General features: G+C 41.5%; 2 protein-coding genes across 3 annotated transcripts in view; both read left to right on the top strand.

Moving 5' to 3' along the window:
- The window catches only part of marveld2b (MARVEL domain containing 2b), a 30,363-nt gene extending 23,440 nt beyond the window's left edge, over nt 1-6,923 (top strand). The window contains exons 11-15 of the mRNA XM_074637172.1: nt 785-900; nt 3,557-3,658; nt 3,892-4,063; nt 5,230-5,271; nt 5,395-6,923. Of these exons, the coding sequence (XP_074493273.1) occupies nt 785-900; nt 3,557-3,658; nt 3,892-4,063; nt 5,230-5,271; nt 5,395-5,493 (531 nt within the window). The 3' untranslated portion in view covers nt 5,494-6,923. The remainder of the gene's footprint in view (nt 1-784; nt 901-3,556; nt 3,659-3,891; nt 4,064-5,229; nt 5,272-5,394) is intronic.
- Nucleotides 6,924-7,032: 109 nt separating this feature from the next.
- On the top strand, nt 7,033-19,400 carry gtf2h2 (general transcription factor IIH, polypeptide 2). 2 transcript variants are annotated; one of them, XM_074637106.1, is made up of 15 exons: nt 7,033-7,142; nt 7,987-8,047; nt 9,773-9,850; nt 10,185-10,221; nt 10,860-10,946; nt 11,043-11,093; nt 12,114-12,168; nt 12,964-13,069; nt 15,675-15,765; nt 15,976-16,171; nt 17,322-17,385; nt 17,497-17,600; nt 17,718-17,820; nt 17,909-17,948; nt 18,880-19,400. In XM_074637106.1, the coding sequence occupies exons 2-15, from the start codon at nt 7,992-7,994 to the stop codon at nt 18,988-18,990; spliced, it is 1,179 nt and encodes a 392-aa protein (XP_074493207.1). In that variant the 5' UTR covers nt 7,033-7,142; nt 7,987-7,991; the 3' UTR covers nt 18,991-19,400. The 2 variants fall into 2 exon arrangements, with proteins under 2 accessions (XP_074493207.1, XP_074493206.1); XM_074637105.1 differs by having other exon boundaries at nt 7,058-7,190.
- The last annotated feature ends 1,144 nt before the right edge of the window (nt 19,401-20,544 follow it).

Below are 20,544 nucleotides of genomic sequence, written 5' to 3'. Positions count from 1 at the left end.
CTGCAGATTTTTCCTTTTTTGCTCTAATGAGGTACATACGGTAAAAATGTATGTAAGAACAGTAAAAATGTTTACTTAACATGATTATCTTTACAAGACACAGTGTAAAGTCTTTAAAGTGGTATAACATAGTTATTTATCACATGACCGATAGAATGGTACTCTAGTGATTTAGTATTGCACTTTCATAAAGTTGAGGGACTTGTGAGAGGTAGTTGAAAATAAGAGTAGCGAAAAATTCAAGCAGCTGAAGCCCAAGGCATGCTGACATTTATCTTTAGTATGGCTCAAGCTCCAAAAACACTGGATCCAAAAACAATGGATAAACATCCCATAACGCAACTAGATAGTTAGACCCTTTTCATTAGCATCTCCATACCTGCTCAACCCCCTTGCATGCCCCAGTTTGTAGTCTAACACAGGCTGTCTGTTATAAATGTGTTGTCTTCAGGGTTATATTCTGAGACTTGACAAAGCTCCTCCAGAGCTACAGAAGACAGATACCACTGTTTTCACAGCCTGATGACTACCCCCATCGCTACTATTCATTTGTGAAATTGGTAGTGTCCCTTTTTTAAGTTTTAATTCATTCCACACATTTTTTTTATTTAAGATTATTTTAGGGCTTTTATTATTCCACACAAAATTTGACCAAAACTGAGCTTCAAACTCATATCTACAGTAACATGTTTACTGTCAAACTCATATCTACAGTAACATGTTTACTGTCAAACTCCTATGAATTCTTAAACAAAAAAATGTTTGACCGTGTCTCTTGCTTCAGGTCACCAATGTGTCTGGTAACCCAGAATTTCTGGTGAATGACTCTAATCCCAAAGTGAGGGGGTCCAGAGACTATCTGGACAAGCTGGACCACCACAAGCCTCTTTACCTGCCAGGGTAAGCTATGCATCATACAGCACACTTTGCAAGGGCCTGCCATTTTCTCTCAGCTTGAAATGAGTCTGATGAGTTTACGGTCTTTGTTAGCTCAGTCTGATGGCAATGATCTGAAGCTTGTCTAAAGTAGGCTAACCTGAACTGATGTGAAGGAATAATGCCTATTGATCAATAGCAAAAACAATGGGGGGGGCTTCATGGGGGCTTGGTTGAGGTCAGTTGAAGAAATACCAAGCACCGCCCACCAGCCGGACCACAGCCAATAGAAACGCTCTCTCTGAAAAGAGCTGTGATTGGCCAAAGTCTCCCGTCACGGTGGCTGACGTATGCGTATACTGGATGCCTTCTGCTGAGATGCAGAAGCATTGTCATTGTGCTACTGTGGTAGGCTAGTTGGGTTTTACAATAGACACACTGTACACAGTTTTTGTTTTGTTACGGCGGGGAAAGCTCACTCCGGTACGCCGTAACGTTACATTTTGAAGGGAAGACGTCTGGTAGTCTACCGGGGCAGCCACTCCTCCTCTCCCACGGTCACAACAACAAGCGGCCGTGGAAGTTAACTTTAGCCAACGTTCGTTTGAATTTGAATCGGACATTTCTGCAATACTGTATTGTCTTTTGGCGTTACGCTTCCGATTGAGGGCTAACCGCTAACGGTACCTAGCAACCAGCAACACACTATTTATTAGGGAGCCGTCAAGGATCTAATGTTAATGTCCACCTGCCCGACATACAAAGAGCTGCTGTGGGACTGGTTGTACTAATAACAAGACCAAAATCCAAGTCTCCAGTTTATATTAACATTGTACCTGTAGAGGAATCGCGAAGGAAAAAGTGTCTGGCGGCGGTCAAGAGGGGCTCACGTAATTTGAACTCTGACTGGAGTGTCAACCAAACAGACCCTGGTCCCCCCCAAGTCAAGTCACACTTAACAGTATGTCTGATATAACGTCCATAACATGTGATAATAATAATCAAATCTCATACTAGTACGTCATATGATAATGGTATCTGGTGGTCGGACTCTGCAGGGGTCTAGTATAGTCAACAATGCAAAATCTACGCTGCCAAAAGCACTTTTGGCCTGAATGCGCACGCACCCAGTAAATGTTTTCTGAAAGAAACCCGTCTATAAAGAGAACTGGATACAGCATTGAAGGGTGCCAGTTAGTTGCCAGAGAGTTGCTCAGTGGTGCATGAAGCCAAATGGCTTGACTGCAGAGTGATAAAGTACCGATCTTCCGCATCCATTGGGCCCATAGAGCAGGCGCAAAAGTCCTTTGACTCCGCCTCCCAGCCCTCGGTCCAGCCACGGACTGGGGCTCATTCACGTGAATGGAGGAAGGGAAATAACTCTGAATTTGGCTATTAGTGCATTTTACAACTTTTAAGACCTCATGATTTAAATAAGGACTATTAGAGGGTTCATACTTGGATATTGATTTACCTAAAAAAATGATCAGCTGATTTACAGATGTCTCTTTCCCAATGTAAGTCTATGGGAAAAAGTATTTTTGGGCTTAATGGCATCACGTGACTTTACACAGACGCTATAGTACCGCCGTTTGGCCACTACGAAAATTTGCTTCAATGCCCGGCGCTCTTCCTGGGGGCTTGGTGTGAACAGCCAGGCTTCGGTACGTGCAACGATTAACATAACCCGGCGCTTTGCGGCCTATGTGAACCCGTCGTTAATAGTCCTCCGTACGAAACACAGTGTGCTGTATAGCCTATAGTTGTACGGAGGAATCGTTTAAGACCTAGTGGAGTGTCCCATGCCAAGTATGGAAAGAGTAAAGCAGTCCACATTGGAGTTTTCAGAAACTTTCCTCTCCTCACTGTGCCGCTTGGTTGTTAATTGCCCGGCTCAATGAGGCTCTAACAACTATTTAAAGGTATAATATGCAAGAATTTCCTAAAAAAACAATGTATGGACAGATACTAAAATAATCCCTCTCAATCATCACTTATGCTCCACTAAAATGTGTGGTGGTGTCTGTTTCTGCAGAGACCCTGCAGCCCTCTGCCTGTAGTTTATCTTTTCTTCTTATTTTACTGTGTTCGGGACTCTGGGCGTCAGCAAACAGTCTTTCGGCCCCACGTGGGGGTGTAACCCCCAACCAATAACAGCGTGCAGGATGCGCAGGTGTGTTCAGGTGGTCAAATATCGCTGCTTTGTCACGCCCCACGGCTTCTGATACCGAGGCACAAGTCCTTAAGCTCTGTCAGATACAAAACAGCTGTATTTCACTGACCTCCCTGCTCCTTCGCCTCTCATCTGCTGTGCGCAAGTGCTGCTGTGATCCGTGTGTGTCCGTAGTTTGACCGAGAGCATCGCTGATCCACACACACAGACTTCGGCTGCATTCATTCAAAATCCAGCAACTTGGTTCCTTCCTGCAGTATTGTGCGGATTTAGTTGTGTGTTTATTTGTGCTTTAGAACGTAACCGCCGGGAAAGAATAAAAAACAATAACGTTTCATTTCTCTGGTTCGCTGCTTTGTTCTCACTAACACTGCTCTCTCACTTCCTTCACACTGCTATAAAAAATATATGCAATGATGCAACGTGTAATGGCAGTGATGATTTTGAAATAAAAGGTACCCGACAAGGCGGCTGCAAAAATGTATAAATCAATCATTTTATTTGCAGAGACTCAGAGATCAGCAGTTCTGTGGGAGGCCTGAAGCCCAGACTGAATAACTATGACACTGTGGAGTCTGGAGATGACCTAGAGGGAGAGGACTTCTATGTGTGAGTGGATATGGAGGGGTCTGATCACCAATTATGATTAAGGAAAAGCTGCATTAAGCTTCTTTTTTGTTATGATGAATGACACTGTTTTTGACTGGGATTGGTGTGCATTTCTTCACCATACATCCATCTTGTATGTGCACTACCCCACTGTATCTAATAGAGGGTATTACTAGTAATGGCTAGTTACCACATAATGAATTGACCAAATTTCATTCTGTTCTCATCTGCAGTTTGTTTCCTTCCATTGTGGATGAGCAAGAGCGTCTGAGCTACAAACGGGAATTTGACCGGGAACACCAGGAGTACAAGACCATGCAGGCTGAGCTTGACAGCATAAACCAGGACCTGGCTGACCTGGACAGAGCTCTGTATCGACACCCTGAGGGCAGTCCACAGTTCCTGGTGAGTGTGGCAGAGCCACTGAGTTTTGGCTCTTTGAAGTGAGGATGAACAGTCCACACCAATGCGTTCTCATCCCAGTTCGACATAAAGGCTACTGACGCTTTGTCAGACCCCTCGGCGTCACTTTTTGGTTGCAGTAAACACGAGCTTTAATGTTGAGTTAAACAAAAACACTGCGTAGGTGCAGCCTACAAATCCACTATAGTTAGATTTAGGAAAAAAACAACATGGTTGTACTTAAAGGGACTGTTTGTAACTTCTTACACGTATAAATCATTGAGGGTCGGTGTCCCATGTGCGCTCGCGTGTGGCTACGCTGTTCAGACAAGACTCCAGCACCAAAACCTCTTGGTTGTATCTAGTGAAGCCCGTCTGTTAAACAGTGTTGGCCGCGGTCGGAGGACGCGGGGGAGACCGTAGCTTTGGTCTCCAGGGCCTCTGCTGTACTCTGCTCCTCTGCCTGCCTGCTTGCCCTCACTCACACACTCAGGTGTCGCTGTTAACAAGCAATTTCTGATTCTTACAAACAGTCCCTTTAAAACTACTACGTATTACAGTGAAAAAGACACTGATCGTTGTGAACACGGGACATGAACGAACAGCTGATTGTAATATGAAAGTGAAATTTAACGCACGGGACGCAAACAGCGGCCTCCTGGATGATGTCTTGTGTTTGTTGGACCCATCCACCTCCCCTTCCATCTGCCCTGTGTGTCTCTTTCGCTCTTTAAACTATGACACTCACTTTCCCTGAACGTTTAATATGGACGCCGATGGGTTTACATTATAGGTAATGGAAAGCCTGGTGCATCTCATACCAATGCTTAAGGTTGCCTTGTGTATTGATATGCAGTATTTGATGATGCCCTGGGAATGAGAACGGTTTTAATAGGCAGAAGGTGTCACAGGAGATTTATATGACTGATATGCATTGTCATTTATACTTATTGAATTCAGGTTTCCCCTAATGTTACTAGAAATACAATAACAGTAAAGGAAAAGTATGCCATTGCTAAATCCAAACATCTGTGATTGTGGGGGTAATTAAAATGTTTGGACTAAAAACTGGGGTAAAAGGCTAAGATACCTTAGCATGAATCAAATGTGTGTGTGAGTCTGGGAAGGTGCTTCTGAGTAGTCATTGACTAGTATCTTTCTAATCTCAGGATGTCATGGACAAATACACCAGACTGAAGAATCTCAAGAAGGTAAGGCATATGCAGTGATTTCCAGCAGTGTTGTTCTTTACAGTGAAATACAGTCCTCTGAAAACAGAGAAGAGGTTTTGTGAATAAAATCTAATTGTTTGAATTATTTTCTATAATTTGCAGTCCCCAGACTACCAGATTAAGAAGAAGAGGAGTAAATATCTCAGGTCCAAACTGTCACACATCAAAAGCAAGATCAGCGAATACGACCGCCGGCCATGAACCTCCACCTCTGACCCCCTCATGACCCCACTGTGTTTGAGTTTATCACAAACATATATGGGATTACTATAGTGAAAACCTTTTGCCTTTACATCTCTATCAAGCCAATCAACTGTGATTTTTTTTTTTCCCGGTGAAGGAAGTGATTTTTTTTGTTGTTTTTTACCATTGTCTTTGATCAATTATTCAATCTCTGAGTTTCATGAAGTATGAGCTATTTAGGTGTATAAAATGTATTTTATTGTATCTCCTGAAGATAGAAAGTCAGAGAATGTATATGAGATGTTTTTGTTTGTGATTTTTATGTAGCAGTTATTGTGCTTCTTTTAAAGCCTTTTTAAAAGCATGTTTGACAGTTTAATGTACAATGAAGGCACAGCTAAGATGAGATATATGAATTTGGTTGGCATCATTGAGTCACCGTTGTGACGAAAAGAGAGCTGAGCTGGAAGGCAAAGCTCTCGATCTACCGTTCAATCTTCGTTCCTACTCTCACCTATGGTCATGAGGGTTGGGTCATGACCGAAAGAACGAGGTCGCGGGTGCAAGCGGCCGAAATGGGTTTCCTCAGGAGGGTGGCTGGCGTCTCCCTTAGAGATAGGGTAAGAAGCTCAGTCATCCGTGAGGGACTCGGAGTAGAGTCCTTGCTCCTTTGCGTCGAAAGGAGCCAGTTGAGGTGGTTCGGGCATCTAGCACGGATGCCTCCTGGGCGCCTCCCTTGGGAGGTGTTCCAGGCACGACCAGCTGGGAGGAGACCACGGGGAAGACCCAGGACTAGGTGGAGAGATTATATCTCTACTCTGGCCTGGGAACGCCTCGGGATCCCCCAGTCAGAGCTGGTTAATGTGGCCCGGGAAAGGGAAGTTTGGGGTCCCCTGCTGGAGCTGTTGCCCCCGCGACCCGATCCCGGATAAGCGGTTGAAGATGGATGGATGGATGGATGGATGGATCATTGAGTCACTCCCTTCCCTTGTAAATAATCTTTATTATACTCTTGAGAAACCATTTTAAATTGTTCTTTTGTAAGTTTTTATATACTTCTGTTCTTATTATAGGCCTTATGGTGGATAGTAAAAGGAAAAGTCCAAGTGTAACTAAATGATTGATTGATGTCTCGGTTCCCTTTAAGGTGTTACCATAAATCATTTGTCCAACAAATGTCTTTTAATATAATTAATTTCATTTCTCATTCCCATGTTATTCAAAAGCAAAATGAACAAATCCTCTCACCCAGTTGTTATTCTGCAGATTTTCCATTCACGGAAATACTGTTCTCTAAACGGATGATGTGCTTTGGTGTGCAATCACAATGTTATATCCGCAGATATAACAGTATAACATGTATAAGCTTTCAATAAACACAAGTTAATTATTAATAAGCTCGTCGTGTTACTCTGTTTGAAATAACAAATAAAATAACTTCATGAAAATAGTGTCAGTCATGGTAATTGAGCTGTTATTATAGTTGAGGTAGGCTAGTAGTAGATGTGTAATCAATAACCATATGATATATGTCTATGATATGATCAGTAACAGCTGAATGAGCGGATGCTTTCTCTGGAGAGCATGTTTCTTTCCGGAAGAAAACTCCGTTGCACCATCTGGCGTCGCTCTAAACCGGTATTGTCTCCAGGAAGAGCGGTAGAAAGGTAACGTTACAACTGATTCTATTAAACTAACGTCATCGCAGTGAGCTGGTGAGTTGAATCACACACCATCATGTGGTATTATGAACTAGATGAGACGCATCATAACGTGTTCACGTTAACAGCTTGAACGTGTTGTGTGTTTAGACACATGGTGTCAAACTGTTCAGTTCACTAGGAACCCAGCACTGCATCGATCAGTCTCTGCTTTGTGGAACACAGTCTTTTAAGAGTCATTAGTGTCTTCTGATAACTGTATAATATTCTGCTTTATAATAACGACCTGCACATAATGCTATTGATCAACTGTAAGATCAGATAATCATTAGGCTTAATCTGACACGTTATTCGACATTGTTTCTGGTGACGCTAGAATCTCTGATATTGTGTTCTGTGTTTGACACAGGGTCATGTAGGGTCCTGTAGGGTCATGCAGGGTCATGTAGGGTCATGCAGGGTCATGTAGGGTCATGCAGGGTCATGCCGGGTCATGCAGGGTCATGTAGGGTCCTGTAGGGTCATGCAGGGTCATGTAGGGTCATGCAGGGTCATGCCGGGTCATGCCAAACTCCAGACTTGTTCACTTTATTTTACTGCCAGCGTGTAGTAACACTGTATATTAGGATTAGTGTCTTCTGATTATGGCTATATTCAACATACACATATTTCACAAACCAGTTTTAGATGTCATGTTTTATTAAAATCAGAGTCACAACTGACTCTTTGCACTTGTCTGGCCCTGATTGGAGTTTGACACCCTGTTTGACACCCTGTGCAGTAGACTTGTGTGAAGCTGCATTTTCCCACTTCTTTAGCTTTTAGCGTTAATTGGATTTCTGTCTTGCAGACACAATGGATGAAGAACCAGAGAGAGCCAAGCGCTGGGAAGGGGGCTATGAGAGGACATGGTAAGACTGTTAAACTATGGATATATTCAATTTGAGATATGTGTTGTCCTATAGATAGATAGATAGATAGATAGATAGATAGATAGATAGATAGCCTTTATTTAATCAGGTGAAACCAGATGAAAGCAAAGCTCATTTTCACAATGGTGTCCTAAGTGCAGATTCATAAGGTAATCAAAAATCAACATTCTTATACAAACATAAATACAACACAAACACAAGACAAAAAAACAAAAGAGTAAAACAAGCACATCCCACAGGGACAAAGCAGACACGTTAAGTAAAATAGGGGCATTCATTATATTAAACATCATTCAATGGAAGCTTAAAATATTCTAGGGTTAAAATGTGTCTAACTTCAGGGAGTCCTGAAGATTATTCCACCTATGAGCAGCATAAAAGGAGAATGCAGTTCCCAGTTCCATATTCATATATGGGGTATCCAAGTTAATGCATTCTTGTGAACGAGTATGGTATCCCATATCTCTGAGTCTTAAAAGCGATGATAGATAAAATGGTAGCCTATTAAGGATGGCTTTGTAAATACAAAAGAGACAGTGTTGTTCCCTTCGAGTGGTAAGTGATGGCCACCCTACCTTCTCATAGAGGATCCAATGATGGGTTTAACTTTAAGAGAACTGCGTGAAAGGGCTTAAGGGTATGGGCAGCAGCATGCATGTAAATTACATCTGCATAGTCGAGCACTGCTTAAAATGTTACCTGTACAATCTGCAACCTACTGCTATAAGTGAGGCACTGTTTATTTAAAAAAAAAAAAAAAAATTAAATTTACTGAAAGCTTCTAAGCCAGCTCTTCAACATAGGTTTCAGGAGATACTTTTTCATATAACCAGATACCCAGGTACTTTTAACATGGGACTTTTTAATTTGAGCTCCAGTTATTGTACTGATTGTGAAACTTGAAGAGGAAAAAGAAGAGGATGCAATTAGTCTTATCTGGATTTAGTAAAAGCTTAAAGGTCCCATATTATAAAAAAGTGAGATTTTCATGTTTTTTTCATTATAAAGCAAGCTTGAGTCCTATTGAAATACTGTGAAAGTATCGAAACACTCAATCCACAGGGAAATACACACAGCCCGTATTCAGAAACTCTGCATTTGAAACAAGCTGTCAGGATTTCTGCCCATTTGTGATGTCACAAATATTTAGACCCTTTACACAGATTTAAATGTAAACATTCTAAATGTGTCCCAGTTTATTCCTGTTGCAGTCTATGTGAATGTCATCAGCTGACAGGAAGTACACATGGACCCAAGCTGTTGCCTAGAAACGCAATTCTGTTGCAATTCCGTCAAAATGCACTAAAACGGAGCGTTTCAGACAGAGGGTAAATACAGGTATATTCAGGCAGGCAGTATGAGGAAAATAAAGGTTGTTTTTAACATTACAGCATGTAAACATGTTCTAGTAGAAACACAAAATACAAGTAGGAACCTGAAAATGAGCACGATATTGGACCTTTAAGTTTAATCAAGGCCTTTGAATAGCCAAAAAAAATCGGACTTAAAATTAGACAAAGCTTTGTCAATACAGGGCGCTGATGAGTAAATAACTGTGTTGTCAGCATAGTAATGAATAGAGCTGCTACTAACCAATGAGCCCTGGTCATTTCTATGCAATGTGAACAGGATAGGATGTACAGTATGTCTCTGTCCACGGCTCTCTATGGTGAAACATTATGGTCTATATGTATTCTCCTACAGGGAGGTGCTGAAGGAGGACGAATCTGGCTCACTAAAAGCCACAGTGGAAGAGATCCTGTTCCAGTCCAAAAGGAAAAGGTGCGTGTGTGCGCATGTGCGTACAGTTTATCTGACAAGTACAAAGAAACATGAAAATGATTAATTTAATAATTACTTGTTATTCTTAAGACTCCATTCTATTTCTTAAGACACTTCTTCTCTGTTATGATGTAAATGGACTTATTTTCCTCTGTTGGAGTTATCAACTCTATAACATAATCTCAGTTGTACTTTTGAAATGCATTTTTCCTCTCATGCGCTTCCTTCAAAGGAATGTCTTTACTACTATACTGTCAGTGGAACGTTTTCCCCTTGCTGCTGTATATTTGTTGTTATTACAACAAACCTCTCTGCTGCTTTGTTGACCTCATAGGGTGACAGAGAGCCATGGACAAGTGAGGCTTGGAATGGTGAGTGACTTCTGCATCCTTCCTACACAACATTGTGCTTCACTTATCAGCATGGTTCTAAACCCCCCTAGGTCTCTATGATATCATGTCAACATGGTGGCAAAATGCTACACCGCATTACTTTTATATATTTAGAAATACTAAAATAGTATAATTACACTTTTGGTCAACATTGTGGGTATATATATATTGTTTCGATTGATTTGAGATCCTATCATCAGACAAAGAAATGGAAAGCATAGAACTCTTTATCTTGTGTTTTACAATATACTGTAAGTGTTAATAAAAGTCATGAATGGCAGAGCAGCTTTCATAGACTCTTCTTGTGAATACGGCAAAAACAACCCAACTTCAAGGCACCAATACGATGTAAGGTTGCTGATTGGAATACCTAAATCAAATGAGCTAACAGCTTCAGTTGTTCAGGGTTAAACTGGTCTTTTTGAACTGCAGTGCATAGGAAGGATTTTGGTATTGGAACATTGTACTAGGGACCACTTTGAACAAACTCAGCGTTAGCATAACATTAAGTGCCATATTGGGATTAGTGTATTTTGCTATTAGGAAAATAAAATATGATGTTTAGAATATGTGATTACCACAAACTTCAAGATGTGAAAGGATGTCATGTGCTCTAGATGCGTCATCTCCATGTGGTGATTGACTGTTCAAGAAGTATGGAAGACCAGGACTTGAGACCAAACCGCCTCACCTCTACTCTAAAGGTAAATCATCTGTAGCAGACCCATCACATTGTGCAGCAGCTGCCATGCGGTATGATTAGCTGTAAAGCATCATCTCTTTTCTCCTTTCCTCTTCAGCTGATGGAAGTTTTTATCGATGAGTTTTTTGACCAAAACCCCATCAGTCAGGTACGTTTATACGACCGTGAGTTCTGTGCATGTATTATACACTGAACTGTATTGACACTTAACATTTCAATCCCTCCAGCTCTTGTTTAAACACGGCACGCTCACGTGAGTTTATTGGAGAAAATGTTCAATTAGTGTATGAAGATACAAATAGTGAGTGTAGGTCTGCCCCATCATGTTGTAAGTACAGCGGAACCGAAGGGTTCTCAACCCTATCGCTCCATTGGCAACTCCTTTTGGCCAGGGGGCATGCCGCATAACTTGTGATGTGAATTTGTCATTATTATACCCCCGTGACAACGTAGTTGGGGGTATATAGCGCTCCGCGTGTCTGTCCTTCCGTCTGTCTGTCCGTCCGTTCACGTGTCACACTTAGTTTTCCGGAGCAGAACTCCAAAACTATTTAACTTAGGAACTTCAAATTTGGTCTGATGGTTGACAGTGTGGTCGAGTTTTCCAAAAGGGCAAAACCGTCTGCCCTACTTCAGCAGGGGTCAAGCAGTGAGCGGGGGTACGTGAGCCATGCTCGCTTTGCCTTGTTTTTAGACATTTTTTGGAACAATTGTTAAATGATCCATAGATGAATCTGTAGCAAAAAATAATCATTATCTGTTCCAGTATTATGATTGAATTATGTTTAACAGGTTCTTATGTTATTGTATCCACTCCCTGAATATTGTATTCCATATGGGGTAAAAGTAGATGATGGCTACCAAGTGGCAAATGCTTCAACAGGGTAGATAACGGCAGATTTACATTCTAAAACCTTTGACCGTAAAGTCAGGCATTTGGGAACATTTATGGTCCTATACCTCCTCCATGAATGAGTCATTGAAGGAAAACTATAGACTAGCAACACAAAAAATGTTGGAGCACATTTGTTATAGCATCACAGCACTGCTGCTGTCAATCCTCAATCAGAAACAATAACTTCTTCTTATATAATTATACAATATCTGCAAACAAGTTTTAAATACTATTACAGTGGCTGACCTAACAACATGTGTTGTGTGTTTGCAGCTGGGCATTATCACCACGAAGAATAAAAGAGCTGAGAAGCTGACTGACCTGGCAGGTGAGGATCACATAAACTGCTAATGTGATGCTTAAAGGAATATAGGGAAAAGAATAAGGAAAATGTTTTTGCTTTATCTTTTTAAACCACAAGGGCATGTTATCAGTATTAAAGGTCCCATATTGTAAAAAGTAAGATTTACATGTCTTTAATATTATAAAGCAGGTTTAAGTGATATATAAATACTGTGAAAGTATCAAAGCGCTCAATATACAGAGAAATACACACAGCCCGTATTCAGAAATTGTGCATTTGAAACAAGTCGTCAGGATTTCTGTCCATTTGTGATGTCACAAATATACAATATTTAGACCATTTCACAGTTTTAAACGTAAACATTCTAAATGTGTCCCAGTTTATTCCTGGTTGCAGAGTATGTTAATGACATCAGCTGACAGGAAGTAAACATGGACCCAAACTGTTGCCAGGCAACGCATTTCTGTTGTAATTCCGTTGCAATTCCGTTGAAATGCACTAAAACGGAGCATTTCAGACAGAGGGTAAATTCAGGTATATTCAGGCAGACAGTATGAGGAAAATAAAGGTGTTTTTTCTACATTACAGCATGTAAACATGTTCTAGTAGAAACACAACATACAAGTATGAACCTGAAAATGAGCATGATATGGGACCTTTAAAATGTCTAATTTAAACCAGTAGTTATTGCAACAGAGAAACATTTTGTGTCGCTCATCTATTCAAACTTTTCACTTGTGTCAACTACAGCCTCCAGCCTCTCAAGTTACCCTGTGCAGCTTTAATGTACTGTGATGTGTTGTTTTGATTCATTACCAGGAAATCCAAAGAAGCACATTGTTGCTCTGAAGAAAGCAAAGGACACGGTGTGTGTAGGAGAGCCGTCCCTATACAACTCTCTCAACCTGGCCATACAAACCCTCAAGTAGGTTCTGCAGTCCTATTATTAGTCATATTTCTGTTATTTTTTATTGTTATATCATTGTTGTTGCTGTGCATCTCTGTGGGTCTTTTTCATTTCCCCAGTTAGTACATTCTCGATTCCTTTCCTCGCTTCCTCGCCTTGCATCTTAGTCCATGGGAGATGCAAGCGGAGGAGGCGAGGAGAGAGGAGTCAAGGCAACAGGCATTTAACAATGAGACATCCTTTGCCTTGGATCCGTCTTTTTTGATGACGTCAATTAAATATGACGTGGGGCAGAGCCGCAACATCTGTCATACAGCTGTATTTTATGATCTCTGTCAGATGAACATAACAGTGTTCAACTTACATAATTACTATTAATTCAATTCAAAATGTGGCATAATTGAAGCACTACAAATGTTTGTATGCTGTTTTCCATCTTTCTCCATCTTTGGTAAAGAATTAGCTCTCCTGGAAGCATAAAACACATCGGAGCTATCAAACACAGAAACTGTAACAGCACTTATGAACTGGTTATAAGAGACAGAGCGCAATTAAAGTCCTGCCTACACCGGAGGGGAAAGCAATTCATTGCTCTCTATTGACTTTGTATTGCGTGAAGGTGCCTCCTTGTCAATGTTGTCTGCTAGCAAACAACAGAAAAAAATGCCTAAAAGCTGCTGAATTAAGTTTTTATAAGCTGCCAAACTGAAAAACTGAGCTGTTAAGAAGACAAAGGTGAGGCATCATAAGGAAGAATGGGAAAACTGAGATCCTGACACTAATGCCTATTTTATACTTCTGTGGAAAAGCTTGCACAGAGCTTGCACAGAGCCGCAGAGACGCACCCATGGATGTATAAGGAGAACTGGAAACAGCGTTGTTAGCGTTTCAGCTCTTGGTTGCATATTGTGGCGCTGAATGTTTTACATTATGTGAAGCACTACAAATGTTTGTATGGAAATTACTATACAAATAAAGAGTGACATATAGTATTTATATATGATTGAGTGATATATACAGTATTATACACACCCACACTCCTGTCTATATACATGACAACATAAAATACAGCAAATTAGTGCTGATTGCAAGAGAATGCTAACGCTCTGAAGAAGGCTCCGTTTATTGTGATGTGAGCCAATTAAACAATTGAAATGTTTGTCCTCCTTGATTTTGAAATCTGGGATGTGCTACCCTATCACATTATTATGCAAGAGGATGTTGTTATTGATATAATAATTTGCTGTCAGCAGCTGTTTGCACTTCAAACATTAAACATTATGTCACGATTATAGCAGTTGAATTGGATGTAGCCTACATTCAACGATAAAAACACAAGTAATCTCAAGGTGAGATGTCATTAAGGGATACGGTTAGAACAGCGCCTTACAAGGCGCGACACAAATGGTGAAGGGCAGAAAGTTTGATCGGGCATTTCATCATCGAAAATAACTACAACTTATGGATACGAAATGAACAGTTCCATTTGTAAAGTCTTGCTACGGTTTGGGATTATTCCAGCTGTGTGTCACGCCTGTTTTCTATGTCACGGGTGCCGAAAAGACTTCCGCAAAGTAGGGATGCTCATTTTGTGAAATGTTCTTAACCAATGACCGACCCTCGTTAACCGATTATTAACCGTTAACCGGCAAGATTTGTGTCTCGCGCCAGCTGCAGTGTATGAGCACAACAGACAACTGAGAACCCAGTTCACCGTCCGGGAGCGTTAACTCAGCAGCTACGATGCTGCGTGTAGTGTCGCCGACATGCAGCCACTTTCCCAGTAAAAGTCTCCACCGCACATTTAGTTTAGTTTAGCAGGTTGTCAGCTGTGTGTCTGCCCAGCGTTACGACACTCTGTCTGCCCGGATTAACGATAGCGATTGTCCGATAAACAGTGTGTGTGTTTGTTCTACGTTAGCAGCTCTAGCATTGCCGGAGGCTTCTTGCTCGCCGCCGTCGCCACACACATACAGTCTGTCAGCGCGACGTAACTTTAACGAGTGTCCGTGTGTGTGTGTTGGCGGTGACTGTGAAGTTGTTGGTGGCGTTCTAGCTGTGATCGTAGGTGTAGCAGTGTGTGTACAGTTTATTTGTCGGTGAATAAATGCTACTAAACTACAACTCCTCTGCTCCGCTCAAGCGAGCCAGAGACCAGAGCCGACTTCCTGTACCCTGCAACTCCGGCTCAGCCTCTTAAGGTGGACTGTTAAGGTGGACCAGCTTTTCTCCTTAAAGAGACGAGCCGCTCCTCTGAGCCGCTCAGCTTTTTAATTAATTATAAATGTTTCTTTTAACCGTTTTAACCGATAGCATTAATCGGTTAAAATGCTTAATGTCGGTTAACGGTTAAACGTGTGTGGCCGCCCACCCAGAGCCTGGTTCTGATCGAGGTTTTTTCCTCTTAAAGTGGAATTTTCCTTGCCGTTGTTGTGCCAAATGGGGGAATGTTGGGTCTCTGGAAAAGAGTACGGTCTAGACCTGCTCTATATGAAAAGTGTCATGAGATAACTTCTGTTGTGATTTGGCCCTAAATACATCAAATTGACCTGACTTTATGTTCTAGATTGGTTTCTGTAATATCACTGAATGTCACTCAGCTGGTGCCTGTCTTTGTTTGAAGGCACATGCCTGGACATACGAGCCGGGAGATCCTGATAATCCTCAGCAGCCTCACCACATGTGACCCAGCCAACATCTCTGAGCTGATTAAGGTAAAGTCACACCTTAAACCCTAAGGGGTGCACGGTCATAGTCTTGGTTGATATCCAGTCAGCTGAACAGCTGACTGGATATCTGGCATTTATTTCAACTTAATGTAAATGTGACTGTCTCTCTCCCCCAACATTTCTAGTCTCCCTCTCATGCTCTAAGAAGAATCTTATACAAATACCGTCAATATAACCGTGTTCCTCCTCTGTCAGACCCTGAAGTCTCTGAAGGTGAGGGTGTCTGTAATCGGCCTGTCAGCAGAGGTCAGGGTGTGTACGGTTTTGACCAGGGAGACGGGCGGCTCGTACCACGTTATCCTGGATGAGAGTCACTTCAAAGAGCTGCTGATGCTGCATGTCAAACCTCCTCCAGCCAGCTCCTCATCTGAATGCTCTTTAATACGTATGGGTCAGTATTCAGATGCTGTTTTCCATCTTTCTCCATCTTTGGTAAAGAATTAGCTCTCCTGGAAGCATAAAACACATCGGAGCTATCAAACACAGAAACTGTAACAGCACTTATGAACTGGTTATAAGAGACAGAGCGCAATTAAAGTCCTGCCTACACCGGAGGGGAAAGCAATTCATTGCTCTCTATTGACTTTGTATTGCGTGAAGGTGCCTCCTTGTCAATGTTGTCTGCTAGCAAACAACAGAAAAAAATGCCTAAAAGCTGCTGAATTAAGTTTTTATAAGCTGCCAAACTGAAAAACTGAGCTGTTAAGAAGACAAAGGTGAGGCATCATAAGGAAGAATGGGAAAACTGAGATCCTGACACTAATGCCTATTTTATACTTCTGTGGAAAAGCTTGCACAGAGCTTGCACAGAGCCGCAGAGACGCACCCATGGATGTATAAGGAGAACTGGAAACAGCGTTGTTAGCGTTTCAGCTCTTGGTTGCATATTGTGGCGCTGAATGTTTTGACGCGTCACGCTTTATTTCTATTCTGTTGCCATCACAGACCTGCAGTAGGACTGCGTCTTTAAAGGAGCAATATGTAGCACTGATGGCTAGCGTTTAAAATGGCTAACAGCAGCCCAAATTCAAAACATTAGAGCCGTGGCCCGTCCGCTCCTCCGGTGTGGCTGAAATTGTCGCAGTTTGAGGGTCACCTTCAACACGACTGCGTCCACTGGCCAGCAGCAGTCAAAATCACTTCACTGACTGTGTCTCAAATACTCGCTGCCTTGTTAAGCCAGCTGCACACGGACCACAGAGAGATGTGCTGAGGCTTTCTAGGTTGGGTGGAATCTAACGTTAACGTTATCTCTGTTGATCCAGTTTGTTAGCTTGCTTCCATAGCTGCTGAAAGCTGTGTTTGCATGCCAATTGTTTTCATAAGTGGCAACGGGTAGTTGAAATGGGCAGTGGACGGGATCACATAGAACACTAAGAACAGTCCCTCCCCATTTTCTTATTGGACAAGGAAGGCACCAATAAAATGTTTTTTGTTTCCATAAAATACATTAATTCTTGCTCCTCATCAAAATATTACGATTATTTATAACTATAAAAGCATCTACTGAATATTTGTCTCCTACTCACTTGTTTGTTCAGGTTTTCCTCAGCACATCATCGCCTCTCTGACTGACCATGATGCCAAGCCTTCGTTCAGCCAGTCGTAAGTTGAAAACAGTGCTATTTATTTAAACCTCGTGGCCAGGACTGTGAGCAGCCACTGTGTACTAAAATGAATTTTCATTGTTGATCCTCTGCTGTGTGTGTTTCCCAGTCATCTGGACTGCAGCAGTGGTGCCGGGCTGTCTCTGGGAGGATACTTCTGTCCGCAGTGCCACGCCAAGTACACAGAGCTTCCCGTGGAGTGTAAAGTCTGTGGTATGTGTGATGGGAGATTAAAATAAACTACTGTAGTTCTTTTTGCTGTTTTAAAAGTACTGCATGTTCAAACTAATAGAAGTACCATAGCTTTGACTGATGTGTTGTCTCTCCAAGGTTTGACTCTGGTGTCGGCACCCCATCTCGCCAGATCCTTCCACCACCTCTTCCCCCTCCAAGCTTTTACAGAGAGTCCTGTGAAGGACCTCCGAGGCGACAGGTGGCTCTGATGCACTCACACACTCATACAGTCCCACTCAGATATACTGTGCCGCTGTGTATCTAAACCTGTTGTGATTTGGTTTCAGGTTCTGTCAAGCTTGTCAAGGGGAGCTGAAAGATAAAAGTGTAAGTACAGCAGCTGAATGTATGTCTGGATTTATAGAGGCCTTTCAGATGATGGAACATTTAAAGGGGCAGTCCCCAAATTTTTAAAAGTTCAGTTTACTCATCCCAGAAAGTATTATTCAGCTTGTAAAAAACAGTTGTAAAATACCTTCTGTAACTCTGAAGCAGCTTTGTCAAGTCTGAGAAAATAACCCAGATAATGTACTGGTGTGTCAGTTATTCCCAACCAAATGTATATGTACCCCAGGATGTACTTCTTCAGTTACCAATGGGTACTGGGTGGTAGGATCATTTGAGATACTAGATAGAAATTAGTTTGATAAAAAAATATACAGTATATCCACATTTATTTTAAAATAATCACACATAGGATTACAAACTAGTGTTAGGATCTCTTTTTTGGCATTTTATGATAGCGACAGTAGAGGGATGACAGGAAGTGAGTGGAGAATGATGGAGAACGACATGCAGGTCCCTGGGCGGATGTGAACCGTGGACGTTGCTGTTCACAGGTCTGTGCCTTAACGCCTCGGCCACCCTGATCTTTATCACATTTATTGTCACAATTACCAGTAATCTTCCAGCAACAAGAGGCCTGCATTGCATTACATTACAAAATAGAGGTGTGGAGTTTATTAGACATTTACTAGGCAGGGAAGGTTAAATAAAGATATGTTATTGAGTTCCAATATAGGAACTGTAGGATCCAGTGTCTTTGGACCTCTCTTGGCCTCTGCTGCTTCAATTTGTACTATTCTTTTTTTAAAGTCCCCAAACTACAGTATGTAGAACTGCAGTTATAATTTGCCGGTTGGTTAAAAATAATCTTCATATTCTTCTTCATATTAAGTGTAAAAATTGTGTGCTTGCATTCATTTATTCTAACTTCAGTCCCTCTATCCATCTTTATCTGCTCTGTCTGTGTCTCTAGATATTTACCTGTCCAGCATGTTGCAGTGTGTTCTGTGTGGAGTGTGATATCTTCATCCATGACTCGCTACACTGCTGCCCCTGCTGTATTCACAGTCAGAGTGCCTCCTGAAGCTGAGAGGCCAACTGTGAGAGACTGAAATAAACTCAGCAGTTGGCTCATTATATGCATCTCATCAGTGTTATCCACCTCTCACAGAATGGATAGGATGCACACAGGCTATGGATCATCCGAATGGTCATATTTCAGAGTTGTTGAAGATTGGCGCAAAATATTGGACAATTTCAGTTTATCCAAATAGTTTGAAGGTGCAGCACCTTCTTACTGAAGACTGTGTTGAGTTGGACCAAAGCCTCTGCCTGCTCTGAGATCTACATCTTAGCCGCTGCACTGTTTTCCTGCTGTTAAACAGCACACCACTTTATATATGTCAGAAATGGTTTGTGTGCATTGTTTATACACACTTTTGTACTACAGTTCTGTTTGTGACATGGCAGTTACAATAAAACATATTTAAGACATTTGTTGTGTAGTTTCAAAGCAGGACTTTATCCAATTACCCAGATGTTCCACTTTCAAATCCCAACTCTTGCATTTGCTATGCTTGATCTGGAGTTAGATGCAGGGCTGCAGCTACCATCGAGAACACTGGGATTCTGTCTGCTATTTTTTCTCAGGGAATGTGGGCTTAAACTCCGCAGCTCGATTCCTCTCCTCTCCTCTCCTCGACTCCTCTCGCCTTAGTCCTGCCCACAGGAGATGTGAGCGGAGGAGGTTGAGGAAGAGACACGAATGGATGTATTAACCCTTAACAATACGTTCAAAGTCAATTGGATTAAACAATTTCTGAATAACCCCACATCAATTTGGAACTTTATACCCCATTACATATTCTCCAAATTAGGTGGCCTCAAATTTATTTTAGTCTGCAATTATAAGATTGATAAGATCCCCCTAAAAATGTCAAATTTTCATCAACCCATTTTACTTGCTTGGTCCCTCATTTATAAGCATAACTTCTCGCCTCACAAATACTTTATTTGGAACAATAGAAATATATTATATAAGAATAAAACATTATTTTATGAGAAATGGTTCACAAATAATATTTTGGTGACACAGTTGTTTAATGATAATGGGCTTCTGCTGAGCTATACAGAATTTCTCACTAAATATGGTATACCTGTAACTCCAAAGGAGTACGCTATTGTCATGGACGCTATCCCCTCTGGGGTCATTATGTTATTAAAAGGTACAACTAAACAGGGATTTGTACCACAGATTCCTAATCCAGTGGACACGCCCGTGGGCAGGATATGTTTTTTGTCTACCAAAAATAATATAACAAAGGCAAACGTCATTTATTTCAGAGTGATATTGTTTGTGTGACTTATGTTGTCAACCTTGTAAAAGACCTCAAGTTGAAGAACATCTGGACTCTACCCTATAAGTATCTTTTGACAAACAAAATAAGAGAAGTATCCTTTAAAATCCTTCACAGATATTATCCAGCAAGTCATTATCTTGTTAAGTTTAAACAGGACATCAATGTAAACTGTTCATTCTGTGATGTACTCCCAGAAACTCTTCATCTATTCTGCCACTGTGACCATAGCAACAGGCTGTGGAAGGACTCGAGTAGATTCATTATTGATAATATTGACC

Source organism: Sebastes fasciatus, chromosome 6 (assembly GCF_043250625.1).
Source record: "Sebastes fasciatus isolate fSebFas1 chromosome 6, fSebFas1.pri, whole genome shotgun sequence".
Classification (NCBI taxonomy): domain Eukaryota; kingdom Metazoa; phylum Chordata; class Actinopteri; order Perciformes; family Sebastidae; genus Sebastes; species Sebastes fasciatus.
This window is presented reverse-complemented; position numbering and strand designations above follow the sequence as displayed.

What these genes read in the sequence shown, in the direction of transcription:
- gtf2h2 (XM_074637106.1), top strand. Translation starts at nt 7,992, where the DNA reads ATGGATGAAGAACCAGAGAGAGCCAAGCGCTGGGAAGGGGGCTATGAG. An exon ending in CTGGCCATACAAACCCTCAA is followed by an intron (nt 13,070 to 15,674) that starts GTAGGTTCTGCA and finishes CTTTGTTTGAAG; the next exon opens with GCACATGCCTGGACATACGA. An exon ending in AAGGACCTCCGAGGCGACAG is followed by an intron (nt 17,821 to 17,908) that starts GTGGCTCTGATG and finishes ATTTGGTTTCAG; the next exon opens with GTTCTGTCAAGCTTGTCAAG.